The sequence below is a fragment of the Tinamus guttatus genome, unplaced genomic scaffold, assembly GCF_059628265.1.
Source record: "Tinamus guttatus ecotype Peru unplaced genomic scaffold, ASM5962826v1 Tinamus_guttatus_pri_ptg000155l, whole genome shotgun sequence".
In the NCBI taxonomy this organism is placed as follows: domain Eukaryota; kingdom Metazoa; phylum Chordata; class Aves; order Tinamiformes; family Tinamidae; genus Tinamus; species Tinamus guttatus.
In genome coordinates, this window is record NW_028288689.1 from 2,154,300 (window position 1) to 2,176,291 (window position 21,992).

The 21,992-nt window shown below is 38.5% G+C and overlaps 1 protein-coding gene across 2 annotated transcripts in view; it reads right to left on the bottom strand.

The window, feature by feature from the left end:
- Positions 1 to 21,992, bottom strand: part of ATP10B (ATPase phospholipid transporting 10B (putative)) — a 45,368-nt gene that overhangs the window by 12,258 nt on the left and 11,118 nt on the right. For both annotated transcript variants that reach the window (XM_088522586.1, XM_088522587.1), the window contains 11 exons: positions 20,642 to 20,846; positions 19,585 to 19,670; positions 16,560 to 16,666; positions 13,217 to 13,348; positions 12,764 to 12,891; positions 11,635 to 11,887; positions 10,510 to 10,733; positions 4,640 to 4,819; positions 3,514 to 4,081; positions 2,327 to 2,433; positions 1,497 to 1,623 (listed from right to left, as the gene is read on the bottom strand). In XM_088522586.1, the coding sequence (XP_088378712.1) occupies positions 1,497 to 1,623; positions 2,327 to 2,433; positions 3,514 to 4,081; positions 4,640 to 4,819; positions 10,510 to 10,733; positions 11,635 to 11,887; positions 12,764 to 12,891; positions 13,217 to 13,348; positions 16,560 to 16,666; positions 19,585 to 19,670; positions 20,642 to 20,846 (2,117 nt within the window). The remainder of the gene's footprint in view (positions 1 to 1,496; positions 1,624 to 2,326; positions 2,434 to 3,513; positions 4,082 to 4,639; positions 4,820 to 10,509; positions 10,734 to 11,634; positions 11,888 to 12,763; positions 12,892 to 13,216; positions 13,349 to 16,559; positions 16,667 to 19,584; positions 19,671 to 20,641; positions 20,847 to 21,992) is intronic.

The following is a 21,992-nucleotide window of genomic DNA, read 5'->3' on the forward strand; positions in this document are numbered from 1 at the left end:
AATGGAAAAGGAGTGAATTAAGATTCTTCTGTTTGGTAATCACGTTGCCTATTCATGTGTTTTAAGTGTTTTATTATTATTACCCTTATTACTAGTATTATTTTAAAAGGTCTTTGACTTCAAATCATGATCCTGCGCTTATAGAGAGCTGAGCCAAGGAATCAATAATCAGAGGTATAAAATCTACATTTCGGTGAAGATCTGAACACATCAGCTATCAACAGTTCTTGGCCCTTCATTTTACTGGGTGCTAGAACAATGCATTTATTTTCTTCTTACTAATCCAAAATGATGACACACTGGCAGAGGAATTACACCACATGCATTTTTAATGTACTGCATCAAGTCTTATCACGGCAATCAGAAAGGATGAATCTCGACTACTTAAATTAATGCTATCCCATTGTCACGTCAGATGCTTCACTCATCAAAAGGTAAGTTTTCTTTTTAAAAATGTGCAAACTTAAAAGCAGATGCTTATATTCGTCCTGAAGGAAATCACCATCTGAATGTCACAATATTCCTCTTTTTATCTCTTCCACTAGAGGTCAGTTTGAAGATGCTATACATTGAAGATGGGCAGTTATTAAAGCTAAAAGAATATTTATTGTGAAATGAGGTGAGAAAGCATATACAGCCTTTACAGGTGGCAAGGGTGACAGATTTTGACAATAGCTGCATTGCCTCTTCTGTGATTCTACTGATGGTATTTACTGTTATTACTATAATTTTTTAAATCACTGCAGATATTATAGGAAGCCATAATGCTAATAGCTTGTAATCACAGAAATTCAGGATAACAGATTATGGGCACAGACTGTACGCACAGAAAGATGAAAATTAGGCAACCCTGAAAATCAAAGTATAAACAACAAAACATCTGGAAACGAAATAGAAAAGAAAGCAATGACGTGCTCCCTAATTTAGCAAAATAATGCCTGATGGGTAACACACAAGCACTCATAGCAGCAACTTTTAATGCAAAATATGTCACTTTGTAAAAGTGGAGAAAGCAAACATGACAGAATGCAACGACTGCAGAAGTCCAGCAACAGGAATGCATGTGTGTGGACAGCAATTTTAGTTAATGTTTTTATCATACCACTTTACCATTACAGAAATTTTCTCGGAGATTTTGCTCAACATTGAAGTTAATAAACAGTGTTTTACAGGTTTATCTAAGGACACAGACGTGACAATTACGTGCACTACATTATCTGCCTCATACCGTGTGAGCCACATGCAATATCCGTGTTCTTAACTCATGGCACAGGAAAGCTTCAGCACACTTTTTCCAAGTTACTGCTGCCCAAAATGCACACAAACTTGTTTAGACATTGTCATTGCATTGTGTATGCTGGCCTTGAGACTTCCAAATCTCACAAGAAGCCTTTTCAATATAAATTAGTATAAGCTGTTGCCTGTCTGATTGCCAAGAATATCACAAAAGAGCAAGTGATACTTCACTGACTATGACAATTCTTATTTTTAGCTACCTAGCAAGGTGAGTTTGGTCTCCAGATGCTGGGCTGTCTCCATTAAGAGCTCATCTCTGTTGTCAATTGCAGCTTCTGCCTCACGACGAAAATTGGCCCATTTTTGAAAGTCATCTTCAGTCAAGACCTGCATAATGGAATTGAAGCAGAACTCATTTCAAATACAAGTAGGAAGAGAAAGATGACAACATTCTCAATGGCAGAGACTTAACTCCTATCCAGGTTGGTCAAGTATTATATTGGCTTTAAAATAACACAAACTTTTGTAACAGAAGACTGTGGGAACTAAAAGAAAGAAGCAAAATAGACTTCCTGTTTGTCTAAACTGACTACAGCTAAGACGTAAAAAGGTCCTCAAGAGGAATTGTTGATCACAGGGACCCTAGCTGGGATTCTGAACTGGAACTTGAATATGGCCTATTTGTTGCACAGAGAATTCTGTATCAAAGTAACAGGCTAAAATTTACTGTCTCAGGCTGAGGTCAAGGTTTCTGCAAGCTGAATGCCAAACAAAAGAGAGAAAAAAAAGTATTTACTTTTCCAAGAACATTTGCTTTCTTGCCTGGAACCACTCTAAGTAAGGTCAGTTAAAGTTATTATAAGAGAAGCAGAAATTAATGTTTTGAGACTGACTAAAAATCTATTATCTGCTCATCCTGGTTAGACGCTGAGGAAGAAAGCAGTAAAAAAGGCAGGAACAATCAAACCGAAGGACATAAAAATGGGCTTGCTCTCTGAAGCAGCAAGACTTGTAACTTCTTTTTTCCTAGTAAACCCGTTGGCACAGACACAGCAGAGCTGTAAACAATATTAAGCTAATGCTCTCTTACCTTCTTAGCTATGCACAGTGTTCGTAGGCCATCACGGGCATAGTAGTCCAGGTGTTTCTGTGTTTTATCTCTTATTCTTCTCATTCTTTTCTGTGCATTAATTTCAGCTGGGAAATACAGCAAAAAGATTTGTATTTTAAGCACAGATCATTTCAGACCTAATGACCTAAGATTAAAAAGGAGTGGGCACTAGGGGAGACTGCATGTTAACGTAAAACCAATTCCTTTCACAGCCCATAAATACTGGCCATGAAATCCATAAACCTGTAGTTCCTTGTTTCGTTTTATGCCATTTAAGCCATTTTTATGGCTTATATGCCAAAGAGTTTGGAATGGTTTTTATTACTTTTTAAGCTTCAATTAAAGACGTTTGTCTTGAGCAGTATTTGGACATGTAAAAGACACACAAAGTCAAACTGTAAGTGATATTACCATGTATTCTCCTGGATATCTACTGAGGGAGAGGGGGAGTAGTCCGGAGGGTAAAGGTTGAGAGTAGGCCTACTCCCCACAGGATTAGCTGCTGGTGGCCCTCCTTCGTAGCAAGGTCCTTTCTGTCAATACCATCCGCATGTCTGTCTCCCTGTTTATTCCCTCTTGTTCTCCTCCCACTGCTTCTCGGTGTATTTTTCTCAATTCAACTCCTTCATGTCCTCAGTTTATGGAATTCCACCAGTTTATCTCAGAAAGGAAACAAAGCCTGTAGGCCCACTCTAAAGTATTCCAAAGTAGGCTTGCTCCCTATTTTTCTTGTTTTAATTACATTTCCATTTTTGTAGGTATTCGTAACATTTGTCTTAAGCAATATTTTGATATGTAGGAGGCACAGAAAGTCAAATTGTAACTGATCTTGCCATGTATTCCCCTGAATATCTACTGAGCGGGAGTAGGACGAGGGTAAAGAATGATTTGGAGATCTTCAAAACCCACTTGGATGTGATCCTGTGCGATCCCTGATTGAGCAGCGGGATTGGACTAGATGATCTCTCGAGGTCCCTTCCAACCTCATCCATTCTGTGATTTTGTGATTCTTTTTTTTATAAACCTAGCAGCTAGATACAATATGTATAATACAATATACATAATATACTATATATAATGCATATATTTATAGAATACAAGAGTACTGTAAACTTGTTCCACGAATTTGTAGGAGGCATAACATAGCTGGCTCGCTGGCTAATTACCTTTGGCTGGGTCGTCCAGTAAGTCCATTATAACCGAGTCAGCTCCTTTTGTGTAGACGATGATCTCCTTGGTCTGAGGGTGTCTCACCACCACGGACATCCTCTTCCTTACCGAGTCAAACCCCAAGGTGTACAGAATGTCAAAAGTCAGGAGTGTGCCTTGGGGCAAGCGCACGGTCACCTGCTCTGGAGTCCGGGACACCAAGGTAAAGCTATAGGCCTGGGCAGCATAGACAAGAGCCGCCTCATCTGGGCTTTCAGCCTCGTAACAAAATTCTGATGGCAAAGAGCTGGGAGAAACGGATTTAAATACCTCCTCCAAGGAAGCGCTGCCAATATCCGTGCCACCCTTCCCAGGGGTGTCGTAGCACTCGTCGTCATTGTCGCAGCAATCCAGCGTGGCCAGGTGCTCTTCTGTGCTCTTGGCACTAAAGCTAGCTCCGAGGTCTGAACTGGCCTGAGATGATGAAAGAGACTGGCTGAGACTTGCTAGCTTGAGCCGCTGGAACATCTGATGAATCCTCTCCAGGGTGATTCCCGAAGGCTTTATTTGTGGTGGAACTGTAACCTAGAGATAGGAGAAAACATGGGTATAATCTGGTTCAAAATAAGTAAATGTGAGATACAAGATGCTTTCCAAAACCTCAATGCTCTTTGCACCTTAATGACAATAATAATAAAAAATATCTGATGCAATTTCTTCTTCTGTTTAACTAGGGTAGGAGATTTCAGTAGAGGAGTCACAAGTCAGTTGTCATTCAAATCTGAATGTGATTTGAGTCTCTGCCACTGAAGCAGAGAGAGAATGAAGCCCCGTGTAATTCTGTTAATGGCCCAAGAAACCAGAGAAAATCCAGTACTCAAAGGATTTTTTTACTGTAAATATAATCTAAAATTTAAAAGGGAAGCTGCAGAAATGGTGGTGGTCATAGCTATTAATCAAACATAAGGTGCAATGTCAGGCAGAGATATATGCAAGCAACAAAACAGTAGACATTACACAAAAGGTACAAGTAGTAGAGAAAAACTCCCAAAGAAGGCATTTCTCAGCCTCTCACTGAACATGGCTTTCTATGTTGTTAAGTGGATCAAACAAAACAAATTTTCTTCAGAAATTTAAGATTACCCTTTGTCTTGGTTCTGTAGCTGTAGAGACCACAACTGTATTACAGATGGCAAGGGCTAGAAAAAAGTCAGTAAGGGCCGTGGCAGTCTTCATATCTGCAAACGGAGACAGGTTTTCAGTCCGGAGCGCAGCTTCTCTCACTCTTCTCAGCAGCCTGCTATCAGGAGCCACATCCTTTTCCTGGAAGAGAAATTATTTCATGTAGATTATTCCCATTTATGACTGTTCCCACTGAAGATCAATCACCTTCCCAGTTTCCTATTTCCTCTCATTGAATCTATACCTAGAATTATGTAAGGCAAACGCCTTCTGGACCTAACATCTGCAAGAGAAGATGCAGTTCTGAAGGCTGCATAATCAGACTACTAAAAGGAAAAACATCTTAAAATAAATGACATGTTCACATTTTATTTCTTTTGAGATCTACTAGAATCAGAATAACCTAGCTCTCAAACTTTGAAACTCTGGACTACTGCATTAAAGAGTATTCCAAATTGAGGTGCTGATTGTAACTTCAAATGAGACTACAGTTTACACATGATTTTTGGTTATAGTAGTATCACTTTTCATTTCTAAAATCATTTGGCTTTGGATCCCAAAAGAGAAATGATCTCAAATTGTTCTTCTTCAGCTTTGCAATAAATATATACATATATCTTATTTGTTGGTGAAGTTATACTGCAATTCCACTACCACACTCTTTCTAATCAAACCTAAACTTGAAAGCCAAACTACTTAACAGTGGTCACTTATCTACAATTTAATCTGACATAGAGCTATGAGAATACTACTCTTACTGGAAATTACATGTTAGCAGAGTCTAGTTTGGATTTAATTCAGGACCATATTTAACAAGAGCTTCTAAATTTAAAATACAGATCTTTGTGTGAGCCAGCAGATTTGGAAGCCTTCTTTAAGGAACTGGCAAAGTGATTTAGCTCCTTTCTAGTTCATCTCAGCTGTTACCCTCTCCCTTTTTCATTCTGGCATAGTTTTCTGATGTTTCCCCGATACGCAACAGCAATTAATCAACCACATTCATGGTTACTGAAGCTGAGCTGCATTAGCTGCATTGTAACTCCTGCTTGCTAAAGTGAGTAGAGGTTCTTAAATCACCCTAATAATTGAAAATAAATCTATTGCTTATTTTGCAGTGCAGAGTTCAATTGAAACCCAAAGATGGAGCAAGATTATATACTAACCTTCTCTGCTGTGAGAGGTTCTGCTTTCTCCGGTTCAACAATTCCAAGTTTTTTTTGCATCGCATATAGTAAAAAGTCTTAAACATGGAAACACTCCCCTCCTCTAAAAAACTGGTACATGCTGAGGATAATCTTGATATCTTTTAGTTACTGTTTAAGGTCCTTTTTCAGAAGCTGAAAACCTTGAGGTTAAATGGTCATTCTTTAGGAGCCTTTCAGAATACTATGCTGTGACATGCAACGGGTGACTGTATATCTGCTGCCTATATTTGAACCTGCTAAATACAGCAATTGCAAGTATCTTAACTGCCAATGAAGCACGTATATGCACAGATGTGACTCTTAAAACTGTTATGTTGGGGGTTATATTCAGCTGAAACAGTAACCATTGGAAACTTCCTGAGTGTTTGCCCAGCTGTCCATACCATTTCCTCATGCATTGCCACAATTAGAATAAAAATCAGGAACCACAATTAATTATATATGGATCTCAGCTCCTCTTAGGCAACTTCATTCTGCCCCCCTCTCCTTTTTTTAGTATCTGTATCCTCAATATGTGCCTCTAAATGTTCATGCTAAAAATGACAACTCACTAATGAGTATTCTGCTTCAGCTGAACCTTTCTGAACTCAAAATTTTCCTCTTCAAAAATTAAAAAAATTGTCAGAGACACTGACAGGCCAACTGTGGCCTCAGGATAGATTTTAAAAACAAAACAACACACACACAACTTAGAGAAGTTTTTCTTTCTCCTGTGCTTTTTCACATCCAGTGAAAACAGGACTGATGAGAATTTCCCTATTTTGCCTATTTTCAGTGTTAAGGATTTCAGGAGATATGAAAACTCAGATGAACAAACATGTCCATTGACCAGCAAATAGGGAAAAAGGAAGGAAAAGTGTTACCATTAATGATTATTATCAATTAAATGCATTGCCCTACAAATGTTAGTATGTTAGCAAAAACGATAACATATTATTTATAACATGGCTAGTGTCATCTGATAGCTTTTTTCCTACCTAATGACACTAAAATCTGATATCACAGGAGAACTGAAATCTTCAAGAAATGTTTCCAAAAGCAGGCTGCTATTTATTTGAATATTTAAGTCTAGAAGGAAACACTGTCAAAATCTTAGTTTGGAGCAGCATCTAAGCACAGAGTAAGTGCCAATGCTCTATCTCATTCCAAATGTTTATAATATTTCTCCTTCCAAAGCTCAGTTAGATCTTTCTGTCAAACAGAGAGAGCAGTCCTGGTTTTACAGTACATTATTTTTCCCTCTGAGAATCTGCAGCAGCCACAAGAAACCAAATTAGGAAAAACCTTGGCAGTGAGGCGGCCAGTGCTGCCTTCTAGGCTCTAAATGGAACGGAGTCCTGCTGGGCTGAAGGCTGTCTCTCCAGAGGGCTAGATGGACAGAATAAAAATTAGTTTCTGTTCTCACTGGAGATGTGTAAGAACTGGTGTGTCTGTCTTTTTCCCAATTGCATTAGATACTTCTAATTTGGACTCAACCTTTTCTCTCCAGACTTTTCATAAATTAAAATAATAAGTCACTGTATTTCTGTCTCAGACCCGTGAGATTTCTGAAATAAAGCCTACACCTTTCCTCCATCTTTCCCTATCCATGTAAAGCATAAGACATAAATAGACATAACACCTTTTTACGGTATCAGTAATAAACACTCCAGAGATGACAGCAATTCTCAGCTTTAAATTGTGTGAATAGCTTGCACTGAGTTCAGACAGATTGGTCCAAGCCAATCTCTAATTTTCCAACAACAGTAACTGTTAATGGCCAGATCTCTATTTTTCTGATGTGCATCCATAAAAAGCAAATGATATGATTGCTGACAGTAAGCCAGAAATGTGCTATTCCATTACCAAAAACCTGGTCAAGCTTCCTCTCATTGCAAAGATTCTGCCACTGAGCTGCTAGAGGCTGCAGGTGGACACAGGATTTATCACGTCTTACAAACTGAAAGAATTAAAGGCAAGTGGTTCCACATGGGTCATGAGGACTCCAGACAAAAGTATGGGAAGGAGGGAAAATGGAGGGTGAGCCCTGTGAGTTAGACTCTGCATCATACCTATGCTATTTTTACTCCAGAAAAGACAAACAATGCTATTTATTTATTCTTCCGGAATCTGCAGGCTCCAATTTAATTAACTTTATCAAACACCATGAACCTTCCCTCATTCTCATGTCTATCTCAGAGACACACTGAGATGAACACATTAATTAACAAGAGCTTCTCAGATTTCAGCAAAACATCCCAACTTGTCAGGCAGCGAGCACGAGCTCACAGACAGGCAGGTTGCACAGCTTCTTAATTGCAGAACTGCTCCAGGAAGGGGGATGAAGCCTCAAACACACCGATTTGAAGGCACAAACATCTACCACTGTACAACACTGTACAACAAACAATATATACAATCCACTTATCACCAATTCATGTAAGATTGATTTAGAATCAGGAATTGTTCTGATTCCTGCATAGATAACCTTCCTTTCAAATTTTTCATGTATGAATTTGACATTTGTAAATGATTTTCTTTGGTTTAGCACAGATACTTTCCAATTAAACTCTTTACATTTTGTAGGATACTATTATGTTAACAGTGCATTTGGTTTAAAATGATTTTCTTGGCAACCCTTCTGACTTGCAGGTGCTCCTAGCAGACCCTGTGCTAACCCTTACCCCAAACCACTGTGTCTTCTCAGCAGTGCAAAGTTCTTCAATTTTCCTATTATCTGAGGCTACCAGTTTTCACAAACAGTTTTTGTGTAGCTGGCAAAGTAACCTTTGGAAACTTGACATCTATTAAGAAAAAAACAAACACCCTACACAGACCCAGCGACTGGCCTTTAGACATTATATTGTTTATTGCAGAAAGCAGTTTTTTTTTTCTGTTATATTGCATTCATCTGAGGAAGCTCAGTCTCATGATTTCATAGTGAGAATTGTGCTTGATGACTGTTGACTGCCACTGAATATTTATTTTAAACAGAGCTCTTCACCCAGAAAGACTCTGCAAGGGTCAAATTAAAATAGCAACCTTTGTTTTTTCACTTACATAATATTCAAAGATTTCTTTGTCTTAAGCAGCTTTGACAGCTGAAACGTACTCGAGTGGAAGTGGAGTACTCAGGATGCTGTGGGTGTTGTAAGGGATGTGCAAACACATCAGACACGACATAGAAGTTCCAAAGAACAGCAAATCCCTACCCACAACGGGTATACAAAAATAAAGACATAGAAAGTCTCATTACCCCCGTTTTACTACGAGGAAATTGGGTTGGCTGGTATAAGAAAGACACTGCTATGCATCATTTGAAAGATATCACCATATAGGACAGGCTTTGGGCAATATTTAGTTGTCTAAATTTCTACTGCATCTTTATATTTGTCACAGAGATTAAATGATTTATCTAGATAAAGTGACACCTATTAGCAGCTAGCACAGGTTATTTCCATGACAGCAGCTTAATCTTCCTCTACAAAGCAAGTGTTTGATACCAGCTCCCTAGATACTGTTTCTACTGTGGAAAAAATAAGACTTGAGGCAGATAAGAAGATATAGTTAGGGAAATATCTCTGGCAAGGAATTAATTTACTATCCTGGACCTCTCATGACCATAAAGCAAATGGGTATGGAGAGATTCTTAATATCACATGTGGACTGGAAAACAATAGGATAGCGCAGGCAAAAAAAAAACCCTCTTATTCCATGAGTAGGTTGAGTAACTATCTCATATCTACTTCTGCATATTAGGAAAACTGAGTGAGGTGAGCAAGATATTGACATAAACTTATTTAAAATTGCGTCCTCCAAAAAAGTCAGCAAGTCAAAAGCTTTGCCAAGAATGACTTCAAAGAAAGTTCTGAGAACTCTGTATTTACCAGCATTTGTTAAAATAAATATTTGGAAGTTTTCTTTAATGGCGTTTAGTTTTAATTAGAATTCTGATTTTGAAAACATTCAACTTTCTTCTAGAGCCAACAAAAAACTCCAAAATGTCTGTTAAAAAGCCAGTCTTTTTTTTTTTTCCTCTGCTTCAAAATTTAATTAGGTTGTATCAGATTTTTGAAAGTTTCTGGTCTAAAATTTAGATAAGCCTAAGATTTTATTGGAAGTGCAACGAAGACAGCATTTACTGCAAGTAAGCAGCAAGTACTTTGGTCAGTACTTGGAACGAGGCAGGGGCTATATAACTACTGAAGGGGAAAAAGGTTATTAAACACCATGCAAGGTTTGAGAACGAACTCTGATATGCCATCTTAACTTCATTTATATTACCTATGTAAAAAGTGTCACTTTTTTTCTGTTTCTAATGAAACGCAACACTATCTTTTGACACACTACAAAGCTCCCAGCACTGCTTCCCACACTTCTGCTGCAGCCTTTGAGAGAAGGAGTCTTGTTCCCAAGCCCTCCCTTAGCCCCCTTACTATCTGCTAGCTGCATGTTCCATGCAAGGACCCTGATGTAGTAACTCTCAGCTCCACCAGGGTTAGAATTTCCTCTTTCCAACTCAGCTACTTCTCCTTCAGGCCCGCTTCATGTCTTGTCTTCTCTTGCATATCTACGGGCTTCCCATCACAAAATGCAATACACAGGAGAACTGCTTAAAATGTATCAGCTCTGTCTGCTTGTACTCACGATGGTGCTGCTGAATGCCACTTGAGATTGGTTGCTGTCACGACGACCAAGAGACTTCTGCCTTATGTGGCCTTGAAAGTGAGCCCTAGCACTCTGGGACCTCCTTAAAGGTCTTACTGTCCCCTGTTTGTAAGTGCCTGGTCGCTCAATGTTGGGAGGAAGAGTGAAGTTTGCAAAGTCCTCATCATCTAAATCCAACTCCTTGTGGGCTTCCAGACGTCTGGCTGCAAAGAGAGAAAAATGAAATTTTACCCCTCATTTTACTCATGAGGAATTCCTCGGTTAGTTAGGAAAAGATGAAACAAACAATGAGCAAAATACAAGACTGAGCAAAACGAAAACAATTCAAAAAGCAACATCAAAAAACTTTGCTATTGACTTCAGTTTCTGACAAATCCCACTCTGAAATGTTTATGATCGCAAGAAAATAAAAATATATTTTCAAAGCGATCACTTTTATGGACTTCTTATAATGCTCAGGCTCTTAAGCTGCATTTTGCAGTTGACTGGAATAAGAGAGTGAAATATGGTAATTCAGAGCGTTGTTAATGTTTTCAGTCACAGAGCACAAACATTTCTTTGGCAGCTGCTTGTCAGCTTAAAAAACCCTTAGAACTATGTAGAGAAAATAACAAGCAACAATGGGCCGGAGTCAAAAACACAAATTCAAAAAGCCCCAAATACGGACTGCAGCTAGGGTCTACTCTAGAAAACACACAATTGCAATCTTTCATATCACACAGAAGACTTTATGGTAATTACTTTTGGACCCACTGAGTTTAATTGCTAACTAATCTCAGTTTGTGAGCCTGTAAAAGGTTGTCTGGCACTAACTACCTGCAGAAATGAACGATAAAATCTTCCCTTTGCAGTCTCAAATGGGTATTCAGAGCAGCACAAGAGATGTCTGCACTGGGAACATGAGATCTTCACACTTGGCTTCAGAATCACTGAAAACTCCTTCACTTTGGAGAAGCTCCACAATAGGAGTCCCTCACAAAAAGGAAGCATCAAAGCTCTACTTGCAGTCAATCATTGGAAGGCTCAGTAGTTTTAAACGTTAATATTTCCATTGATAATGTTTAGTAGTTCAGAGAGAAAAAACAAGCATAACACGTCTCTCACCATTTTCCTGATGTGAAAACTCATTTCCATCAACAGTACAGCGTCGGAATACCATTTTGTTTTCTGTTAGTGTCCCAGTTTTGTCTGAGAAGATATACTGGATTTGCCCGAGATCTTCAGTAATATTTAAAGCTCGACACTGTATGGGCAAATCTGCTTCTTCATCATACAGGTCAATGTCATTGTGAAGTAAAAAGACTTGGCCCAACTTGACTAACTCAATGGACACATAGAGAGAGATGGGGATTAAAACCTGAAAGAAATTAAATTCTCATTGAGGGTAAAACAAGCCTTACTGCATCCTCTCAGCAAAATCCTGTCACAGATGTACCAACACTTTCCAGAAAAAGCAGATAAGCAGTTTTCTCCAAAGACATACAGTAAAACTGAAAAACAGATCATAAATTAAAGAAATCCATCATAGAACAGCAATGGATAAACAGGGTCAGTAAATGACAAATTTAAGACAAGGTGCCTGGAGCTCTATATGCAAAAATCTTGGATCTTTCAGAGGATGCTCTTACAAAGCACATCTAACCTGAGATGCATCCTGAAAAGGATGGACTAGCATATATGGCAACTCTTACATAAAAAAGAAAAAGTTACACAAGCAATTCCCATGCATTAAAAACTTCCTTCAGACTCCTCCTCCTCCTAATTTAGCTTATTTCCCAAATCAGTACAACCATACCTAGTTATTATTCCCCATTAGCAAAAATGACAATAATTTTTGTTTCACTGTTTTCCTGAGACCCTGACAGTCCTATTTTCAGAATGACAGATGCAGGCAGAAAAAAAAGGTGACATTTGGATGTAAATATCTGCCTTAGTGTGTATGTCAGAAATTTGCAGCTATTTAACAATATAATACATATCTTTCCTACCTATATCCTAGTGGTGTTCAACAATAACAAAGAAAAATCTGTAGTTGAAAAGAAAGCAAAAACAAACAAACAGAAAGGCACTACTTCACATTTGGATGTTTTGAAACTCTTCTAGCAATAGGATTAATAAGGTTTCAGATAGCTAATAGGTATTACTTAATTTGCTATTAATTGCTTATTAACAACATACACAGTTTTAAATAACGTCTTCCTTGAAGTTAATAGAGATTTTTGGGGGCTTTTACCTGCAACAGAATTATCATAGTCAAGAACATGTAGAGACCAGCAACAACTGGAGACAAATAATTGCCATTCTCATCTGGGACATCGAAAGGGGGATGCTCCGAGAACGTCCCACTCCAAATGCCATGGCCTGTATGAATGACACACAAGATTGAAATAAACTGAGCAGGAAGGTGACTGGAGAAAGTAGCTGAAATTTGCAGATGTCTGCAGATCCAATCCTGATAAAACTTCTATTAGTGCCAATTAAACGAGAAGTTGTTTTGCAGCATCTGCCTACTTAAATGCTGCTAAAGGAATTCAAAATATTTCAGGAACATGTTCTGATTGCCAGAAACCTCTGTGACATCTGAACAAGGACAACTATTGTTCGACAGAGGTCTATCAAAGGACCAATTACAACCATGGTTTAGAAAAAAGCACCAAAGCAGAAAAGGTTTTTACTAATGCCATACCTACTGCTCCGACAAGACACATTGCAAACAGAAGTCCCACACAGAAGAAAATATCCATATTCATCCGTCGCTCTATCTTGCTGCGTTTGTAACGAGGACCATTGTTATTGAGCATGGCCTTTGTTTCATGACCTTAAAAACACAAACACATGTTTGTTAATGTACTATTTTCTAGGTTTTTCTTTAAAGTATTTCTCTTACAAAATGAAAGAAGGATGTATATGAATAACATTAACTTGATTCTAATTTCCTTAAGTAATTTTATTGCCCATCTTCTCAGTTTGACAGAATATCAGCGCATGAAAGTATGCATGCACGTATGTATAGATAAAATGCACGCATTTATGTACAAATCTTCATCAACATTGCAACAGGTTTAATATGCAGTTTTGATGAAATTATGCATCTCATTAGTCTTACTTTCCTTATTATATAGAAAAAAAGCTTAAGATTTAGTTTGGAGGGTAACAAAATACCTCCAATCACACTGCAGATTTGAGCTGTCACATATTTTACTCCTCCAGGGACAACAGGTTCAGCAGCACTGCAAGATTTGTATCAACATTCAAATCTCTTAGGAACCATAAGCATGTATGTGCTTCTAAATAAAAGCTAAATCTCCTTGAGATGAAAAGGAAGAACAGCAATATTATATTTATGCATTTTGCAAAGAGCTTGATTAGGTTCTGTACTAGTTCTTGAAATGCGCATTTGAATATTTTCTTCAGTTATTTGGAAAGTGTTTTAACTTAAACAAAGCCCAACATGTCAGAGCAGCGAAAGATACTCTTATCATTTAGCTTTTCACTATGTGGATGTAAAGTACTAATAAATCAGTACGTAAATAAAATAACCCAAATCTATAACACATTGAATTAGAATTGAGCATGTATATTTGAAAGGGGAAAAAAAAAGGACTGCTGTAAGAAGCCTACAAGCAAATAATGCTCTTTCTAATCTATTAATATTATCAAATCTGTCTCATCACAATTATGATATGCGAATATCATCTATTGCTATATTAAATAGGATCTTTTATGTTCATTCCTATGGCAACTTTCTCTGAAAACAGAGTTTGCAAATTTATATTATTATTTTGTTTTGGTATGTGCATGTGTATGAGAGGGACTGTTTTCCAGTCTATCTTTTGACTTTCTATAGGAAAGGGATTTGAACCAGAGTCCTCTATTACCAAGCTGCAAGGTAGGTCTAATGCAATCCCTCTTATTGGATTCATTCCAATTTTGTATCAAAGGTTATTAATTAAGGCAGAGAGCGTGAGAGAAAAATCACTCTCCATCCTTATGTTCACCCAAGAGCTGGAACTCTTGGCTTCCTGTTGCAATGAATAGGAAATTATTTGCACAACCTGGAGCTGGTCAGTGGGACCAACTATTACCAAAAACACCCTTTTCTGGCTCAGGTATGTACATGCTTGCTCCACACAGCCAGTAATTGAGGCTGTGAAGCAGGCGATACAGAGCTGAGAACACAAACTGTGTCTTCCCTAGGGTGAACAAACGCTGTAGCCGCGGAGCTGCCAAGGAGAGGGGAGTGCTGCTCCTCCAGCAGCTGCGGGAATCTTGTTCCACGCTCTTCTTTTATCTCACACTGACTGCACCGCTGTTTTTTAAAAATCAAACAGACAAAAATCTCTCCTCCTCTCCCTATTGAGGACACGTTGATGGATTTATTTCAGCAAGAGCATAGAAAGGGGTTTCTTCCCAAATTTCAGCTCTATCATCCTTTCTCACTTCAGCTGATCACCAAGTTGTGTTTTCTACGCAACTCTAACACATACATCAGCTTGCAATAGATGAAATATCAAAGATGAGAGGAATAAGCTAACTTTTCACCTTGAATACTCACAGTTTCCTATGCTATGCAACACAGCACCTCACCACCCCCCTGGAACTTTGTTTCTCCATTTCTGGATGCTGATAAGCTCACATAAACAACATTTTTCTTCTGGTATTTTATTATCTGAAAGGCACATATTTCTTGCCACTACCTCTACCTCAGTATGAGTAAAGTACGTTGGCTGTTGCTCTATAAAGAGGTTTCTGTGCATTAGCGCTATTGGTTTGCGTAGAACCATTTGATTACCCATGAAAAGTAAAGCCATATTTGAGTCAGATGAGAACTGCACAGGCTAAGCAATCACATTAAGTGATGTCTCTGGGCTTCACAAAGGCTTCCATTAGAAAGTAAGCTTGAAGAGTAATAGAGTTATAAAAATGGAGAATGTGCCATTTTATGTGACTGATCTTGGCTGCTCAGAAAAGGTCATAGATCATGATTAAAAGGCAGAGTATCATCAGTGTCAAAGAACCCTAGAAATGAAGGTAGTAATGGCTCAGATGAATCTAATTTTAGGAAAAGAAAAGAATAAACTACTATGCTGACATCAACAATTACATGTCAGTTGAAAAAGTGTAATGAAGACATACTCAGATCACAGACATCACAGCTTGAGAATGACTCTAAAACTGCAGCCTTCACAACTAGCAGAGACACAAAATAGAATCTGTGCTGGTAGTCAGAGGAACAAACTGGGAAACAGCTTGAATAAAGAGAATAAAAATTGGAATCCTAACAAGAGATGGGAAGATGAATTTACTCCAATTCCATACAGAATAGTTGCCACAAAGATTTTTATATAGTAACTACTTCCAAAGACAGAGTGGTGGGTTTGGAATACCGCTGCCTGTCTCCCAACTGGTGTCTGGTAGGCACCACCACAGCACGCCACGTGTCATGGTCGCATGGACATGCTACACACCAGCATGAATCTGTGCTGCTGCCACTGAAAGATTCAGTCCTGACTGAATCCTCCAGCTCCTGAACTCCTCCAGCTGACTGTTCTCCCTGCACACCTTGTGCTGACACTAGCACTTCTGGGCTTTGTGATAAGAAATAGCCATTTTTGTCTGGCTGAATTTTCAGCTGGATGAGTTGCTGCTTTGAGAAGACGGCAGTATCCCCCCTTAGGGCAGCAGTGCAGATTTTATGCCAGGTGACATTAGCATTATAGTCACAACCTCCAATCTGAGAGGCAGAAGAAACTCATCCTGCTATTTTTTGACATGTCTGGATAATTTTGCCTAAGCGTAGCAAGTCACATGACATACACAAGGATATCACCACTTGCTAGAGAGCCAGAGTATCATTTTTTGGCTTGGAGATAGATGATTAATGCCTTGACTTTACCAAGTTATTAATTTTTCCATGTACTACCAGTTCTTAAACTATTAAATTATGGTGCAGTGTTAGACTACACATATTTATTTAAGGATATTTAAAGAGAAATCCTGTGCTTAACTAGATAAAGAGTTCACCTTACCTGCATATACTACGATTCCTATTGCAACCTCAGTGTTTCTGATTGTACATCCACGAAGCAAAAGGCTTTCAATGCTAAAACCAATCCGTTCATGATTTGGCTGTTCCCTAGAAGACAGACAATAAAATAATGTCCTTTTCTATTCTCATATAGTATTAAACAAAACTTGCTTATTCAAGCTAAAATCAAGAAATTGTGAGGGCTTTGTTTTGCTTGTATTTTGTGCTGCTTATCTTTAATAAAGACTCTGCTCAGAAGACATACAGAAGTCTAGGTGTCTCTTTTAAAGCTCGCTTTCATGGGGTATGTATTTGCAGTGTCCATATGAAGAGATTCTGGCTTGGTACCTTACCTGGCAGATTTAGTATTTAATAAATGAAGCCAATATTTATAGTGCAAATTAAGGAGAATGAAATTCTAGAAAGCTCAGCAGGGTTTACCAAACTCAGATTAACTTAATATTTGCCTTCTGTGCAATCTCTGTATTGGACACTAGGGGGTTCTTAGCTTTGCAAACCCAAATCTTCATGAGTCCCTAGACTAAGGGTTTCTTCCCTCACACTGCACTGAATACTTCCCAGCTTATCCCAGCTGAAGATCTCTAGTCACAGACCAGATCCTTCTGCTAGCAGAATGGACAAAATAAAACTCAATGGAAATTACACAGCTGGCACTAGGCAATTTGTTAATTGCCCCTAAAAATGAAAGAATACAACTACTTTTACTCCCAGTCTTTATTACGCACTCTGATAGGTTCTTATTGAGATCTTTATCAAAGCAGAGATTTTTTACTTCAGTCAATCCAACTAGGTTTGTCACTTTAAATATCAGCATAACCCCAAAGTTCTTGTAGAGTATATTTGTTTGGCTACTTTATATTGGCTATGCCACTTTACATTTGCCAGTGAACTGCAGCATTATTCAAATGTGGGATATGGTTAGTTTCTATCTCAGCCTATGCACAGACCTATTTCCTATGTCTGTGTGCAGCTGCATTTGAATACGTGATGCCAAAATAGAGGAGTGGAAAGGTTTAGATCTCAAACAGAATAAAGGCTTTACTCAAAGACTCCAGGAAGAAATGTTGCAAGGCAACTCTTAACTCACAGTGCTAAACTAGGAGCAGGTCATTGCAACGTGTTGGAATGACGGTGTATGGTTTTAAAAGTAGCTACTAACTAGAGATACTCGGGCATCTTCACTGGCATTTCAAGATCAGGTGGGTCAACATGTATTTTGTATATACGAAGCCCATGTTTTTGTGAATGAGATTTAATTGTCCTATATGTTGAACTGTGCTAGTTAACAAAATTAATGAAAGTGTCTTTGTTAATACATTGTAAAAATAACTCCAGAAATCTCTTTTTGTAGCAATCTATATTCAGCCTTGGTGAAACCATTTAATAAAAGCCTTGCTGTGTCCCCTTGGTCAGAAGCTACTGTGGGCTGTGTCACACACACTCTGTGGGTATGTACCTCTTGAAGCAGTGAAAGCTGGTCACACTTTTCTTTGTTGAGATTTCACTTTTTGTACGAATACTGCTTCATGTAATTTGGGTTCATAAAACAGCTAAAATAGCAGACCAAAGACAAAAACCTCTGCTAACTGCTGGTGAAAAGTTTTCACCGAAAAATTATTTTATCAATCCCTGAACCAAGGAGAAAAGACAACTAATTCTATATTCTATCAAGTAAGTGAAATAATAAGTATATCCAGAAGAGATTTCTTTTATAAAGTTTTAGCAGAGATTTTAAGATTTTTGAAGTCAATTCTGGATCCTAAGAGTGTGTATTTCTTTGCTGGTGACATATAGCCTACATATCCACAATCTCAGTGCTCATGTCACATTACAGTAGGATAATTTGAAGGATCGCTTCAATTTAAATCATACCCATTGGTCCCCAAAGACAGCAACCCAAAACCAGTGATCAATATGAGCTTGATCTGCTTTTTTTTTTTTTTTTTTTTTTTTTACCTTTTGAGATGTCACATCAGAGGGGAAATGGCATTGCTATTAGAGGAATCATCCTTGTAGGACATAAATTTTCAAGATGAGATTAGAAATGGTCCGTGCTAATGGAATACAACCTGCAGCTTTCCTCATGTTAGAGGAGGTGACCATTTCCAGCTATTCCAAATGTAGTGCTCTTACTGCAACTCCTCAGAGATATTAACTACTAGTTTAGCTACTAAGTAAACTAAATAGCCAGGGCTCAGATCTGGATGCCAGCACATCTGTTGAATACTGTCAAATTGTTGGCATAACCTGGGTCATGCTTTTGGTCTGTGCGGCAAGTGTTCGAAGCAACGCCCTGCAGCAATAGGGAAATCAGCATGGACCAAGGAGCATGGACCATGTTGAGGAAGGCCCTCAAAAGTAGTCATGGGAAAGGGAAATTGAGGACATGAGTTCTGCCACAGGAGTTGACTCTATGGCCAGGAAATAGGCTTAGATCCGGTGAATTTGCTAGTATAGATATGTCCATCTTGCTTATCCAAGAATTATTTAATAAAGGAAAGAACATAGGAAATAGATGAAGTAGGTTTTCTCCTCACATACTTAGGTTTACACCGAAAAAGCTCACTTTTTTTTAATACTAGCTTAATACATCAAGGAAAATCATGTTCGTTACATAGATCCTGGGTAACTTTTCCCTGTGGCCATAAATATGAAGAAATCATAGCCTTGTAGCTAGATACCTTTAAGCATCAGGAAGGAATCAGATTTAAAATCTAGCCTAGCTAAATCCACAGGTCAATCATAAATGGACTTATGTCTGAATTCTGAAAGGACATGAAGTTTGGTGAGGACAATGTACACAAAACAACTGCAAATTCAAGATCTAGTCTTTGTGCTTGTCTTGTCTTAAAACATAGATTCAAGCTTGCAGCTTATATTGGCTTCCAAGGCCAGGGTAATAGTGGCATCCATCAATTTGTGCAAAATATATTGCTTTCGTCTGGATCCCTTAAGTGATATATTAAAGCTCAGACAAAATGTATTTATGAATAATAAATACTTACATGTATCCTTTGAATTTATTGAGATCGTTGTTAGGCATTTCACAGATTATGATATTTTTAAAAAGTTCTGGTTCAAACAATGTATTCTACAAGAGGAAACACATTGAAAATGACTGTCAAATCCAATGTATACTTGAATATCAATAAGAACACCTAAAGCTATACACATTCCACAACAGCAGAAACAGATAGGCATTATTCCAGAACACATAGCACAATATCAGAGGTAGAAAAAAAAAGGGGCTTCTTAAATCCACTTCACCACCAGAAAACAAAGATTCCTCAGAAAAATGTGTGTGGAGGTCATGTTCACAGCTGCAAAGTTTTTTCTTTCTCTGCTTCTTTGAAAGGTTGAGGCTTGTCCTCAGACTCATACACACATTGCTCTTGGCAGCAAGAGCATGTCACCAAGGTTGAAAGCTGCCAATAGTTGTGATGGTTAACATCTCAAGTATGCTTGCAAGGTAATTTCAACTTGAACGAGCGAGCAACACCGGATTATATCATCTGGCCACAATTTGCCATGGAAATGGCCTACTTATACTTAAGAAATCTGGTAGCTTCTTGCTAACACCTGTTTTCTCCCCACCCAGAACAAAATCAAATATTGGTTGAACGGTCATTAATAACGGCTAAATAAATGGTCTTCATATACCCTGTCAGGACATATAAATGGAGGAGAAGATTCCTTTTCACATGCTATAGGTTATTACATTCCTGTGATATTTGACAAACTGCCCTGACCTGGTCGTAAAGCTGCTCAGATGGGGGATGGCGTGCGGTGCTTTAGGCGTTCATCAGCACACAAACTACTCCTCTCTGAGATGATCTTCCCCTTTTCACACCTTTGTGCTTGCCACAGCATAACCCAAGTCTTCTGTGACAAACTGCCGCTTTAGGCAGAGGACATTAGCACCAACTGCAGAACGTGTTTCTGTAGCGGTGTTGGAGCAGGCAGCCCATCAGAAGCCCCACGTTCTGCGTTTCCCCAGCGGCTGGCATGGACAGGGGCTCAGACCAACCGTGAGGCACATGGGCTACACTGCCAGGCACCTACCTGGCTGGAGAAGCCCGTCACAACTTGTCGCTGCTTGAGGTTGGTCTCCCCGTCGAGGTTGGCAGTTTCCAGGTGGCAGATCCCATTCTGGTCAGAGGAGTAGAGCAAGAGGATGTCGGCTGGGATGGTCTCATTGCACCGCAGCTGCACAAAGTCCCCCACTCGGACGTCTTTCCAGCACTTCTCGGTGTAGGCATGATCTTCCCTATGGCATTAAAAACACATCTTGGGTGAACAGCCACACAACAGTTTTCACAAAAAGAAAACAGGGCATGGTGGCACATTGATGTGTTTTCTTAAAGGACCCAGCATAACATTTAGAATTTAGTGATTTGGACAGTGTGGTAGTATCACTTCACCCTATTTCACATTCAAAATACACTCTCTACATGTTACTATGCCAAAAGCTATCTTTGATTCTATTCTCTATAATCTTCACATTTAGAATAGAAAGGTGCTCAAAGAGGTAAACAATAACATAAGCAGAACCTAGAATTTAATGGAAAACTTGAGATGAAAACCACGTAGCTTCTAAATAAATATCTGTATCTATATATAAAGAAATACAAAGGGAAAGATTTTGGGGGTTTAAGGAAAAGAAACTACTGTTTCACCAATAAATCATTGCTCTGAGTTTCAGGAAACAGCAAAGCTGTTTTGGCATTTTTTTCAATAATTGATCCATTAACATCTCTTAATCATCTGAGACAACAGGACTGCACAATAAATTTTAAAATTAGTCAAAGGAAAAGCTACACATGCAATTCTTCTAAACTTGTGAGAAGAAATCATTTTTTTAATACAAGTAACTGAATCATCTTATGCCTTGTTCTACAACAGGGAAAATGCTCATAATACTTTAACAGACCCATAGTAAAAGGCTTCTTGTAGTGATTCAGAGTCTCATTTTTGCTTAAGTTTTTAATGACCCTCATTTACTGACCAAAGAATACTGCTTTTCAATTAATTAGGTGTTTGTATCATGAGCCGTGGTGCAGGGGTACAGTAGATAAAATGTTTTGCTATGATTCAAAGGCTAACGTCCAAGCATTGCTTCACAACCAGCCCAAAGGCTGCTTCCTGCTCACCTGCTTTCCCCATCTGCCGTAAAGTAGAACCAGCCTTGACACCGTCACACAACCCTCTGCGCGTGGCCAATGTCCTTATCTAAACCAACGTGAAATAACAGCTTCCGGCAAAGGTTATGATTCTAAAGGTTACTTAAATTCTCTGCCTTTCCCACTATTTATTAAAACAAAATCCTAAAGACACAAATCTCTAATTAATAGGTTAGAAGTGCTTGCACACTGCTAAATAATGATAATGTAAAAATGATTTTTCATTTTTCCAT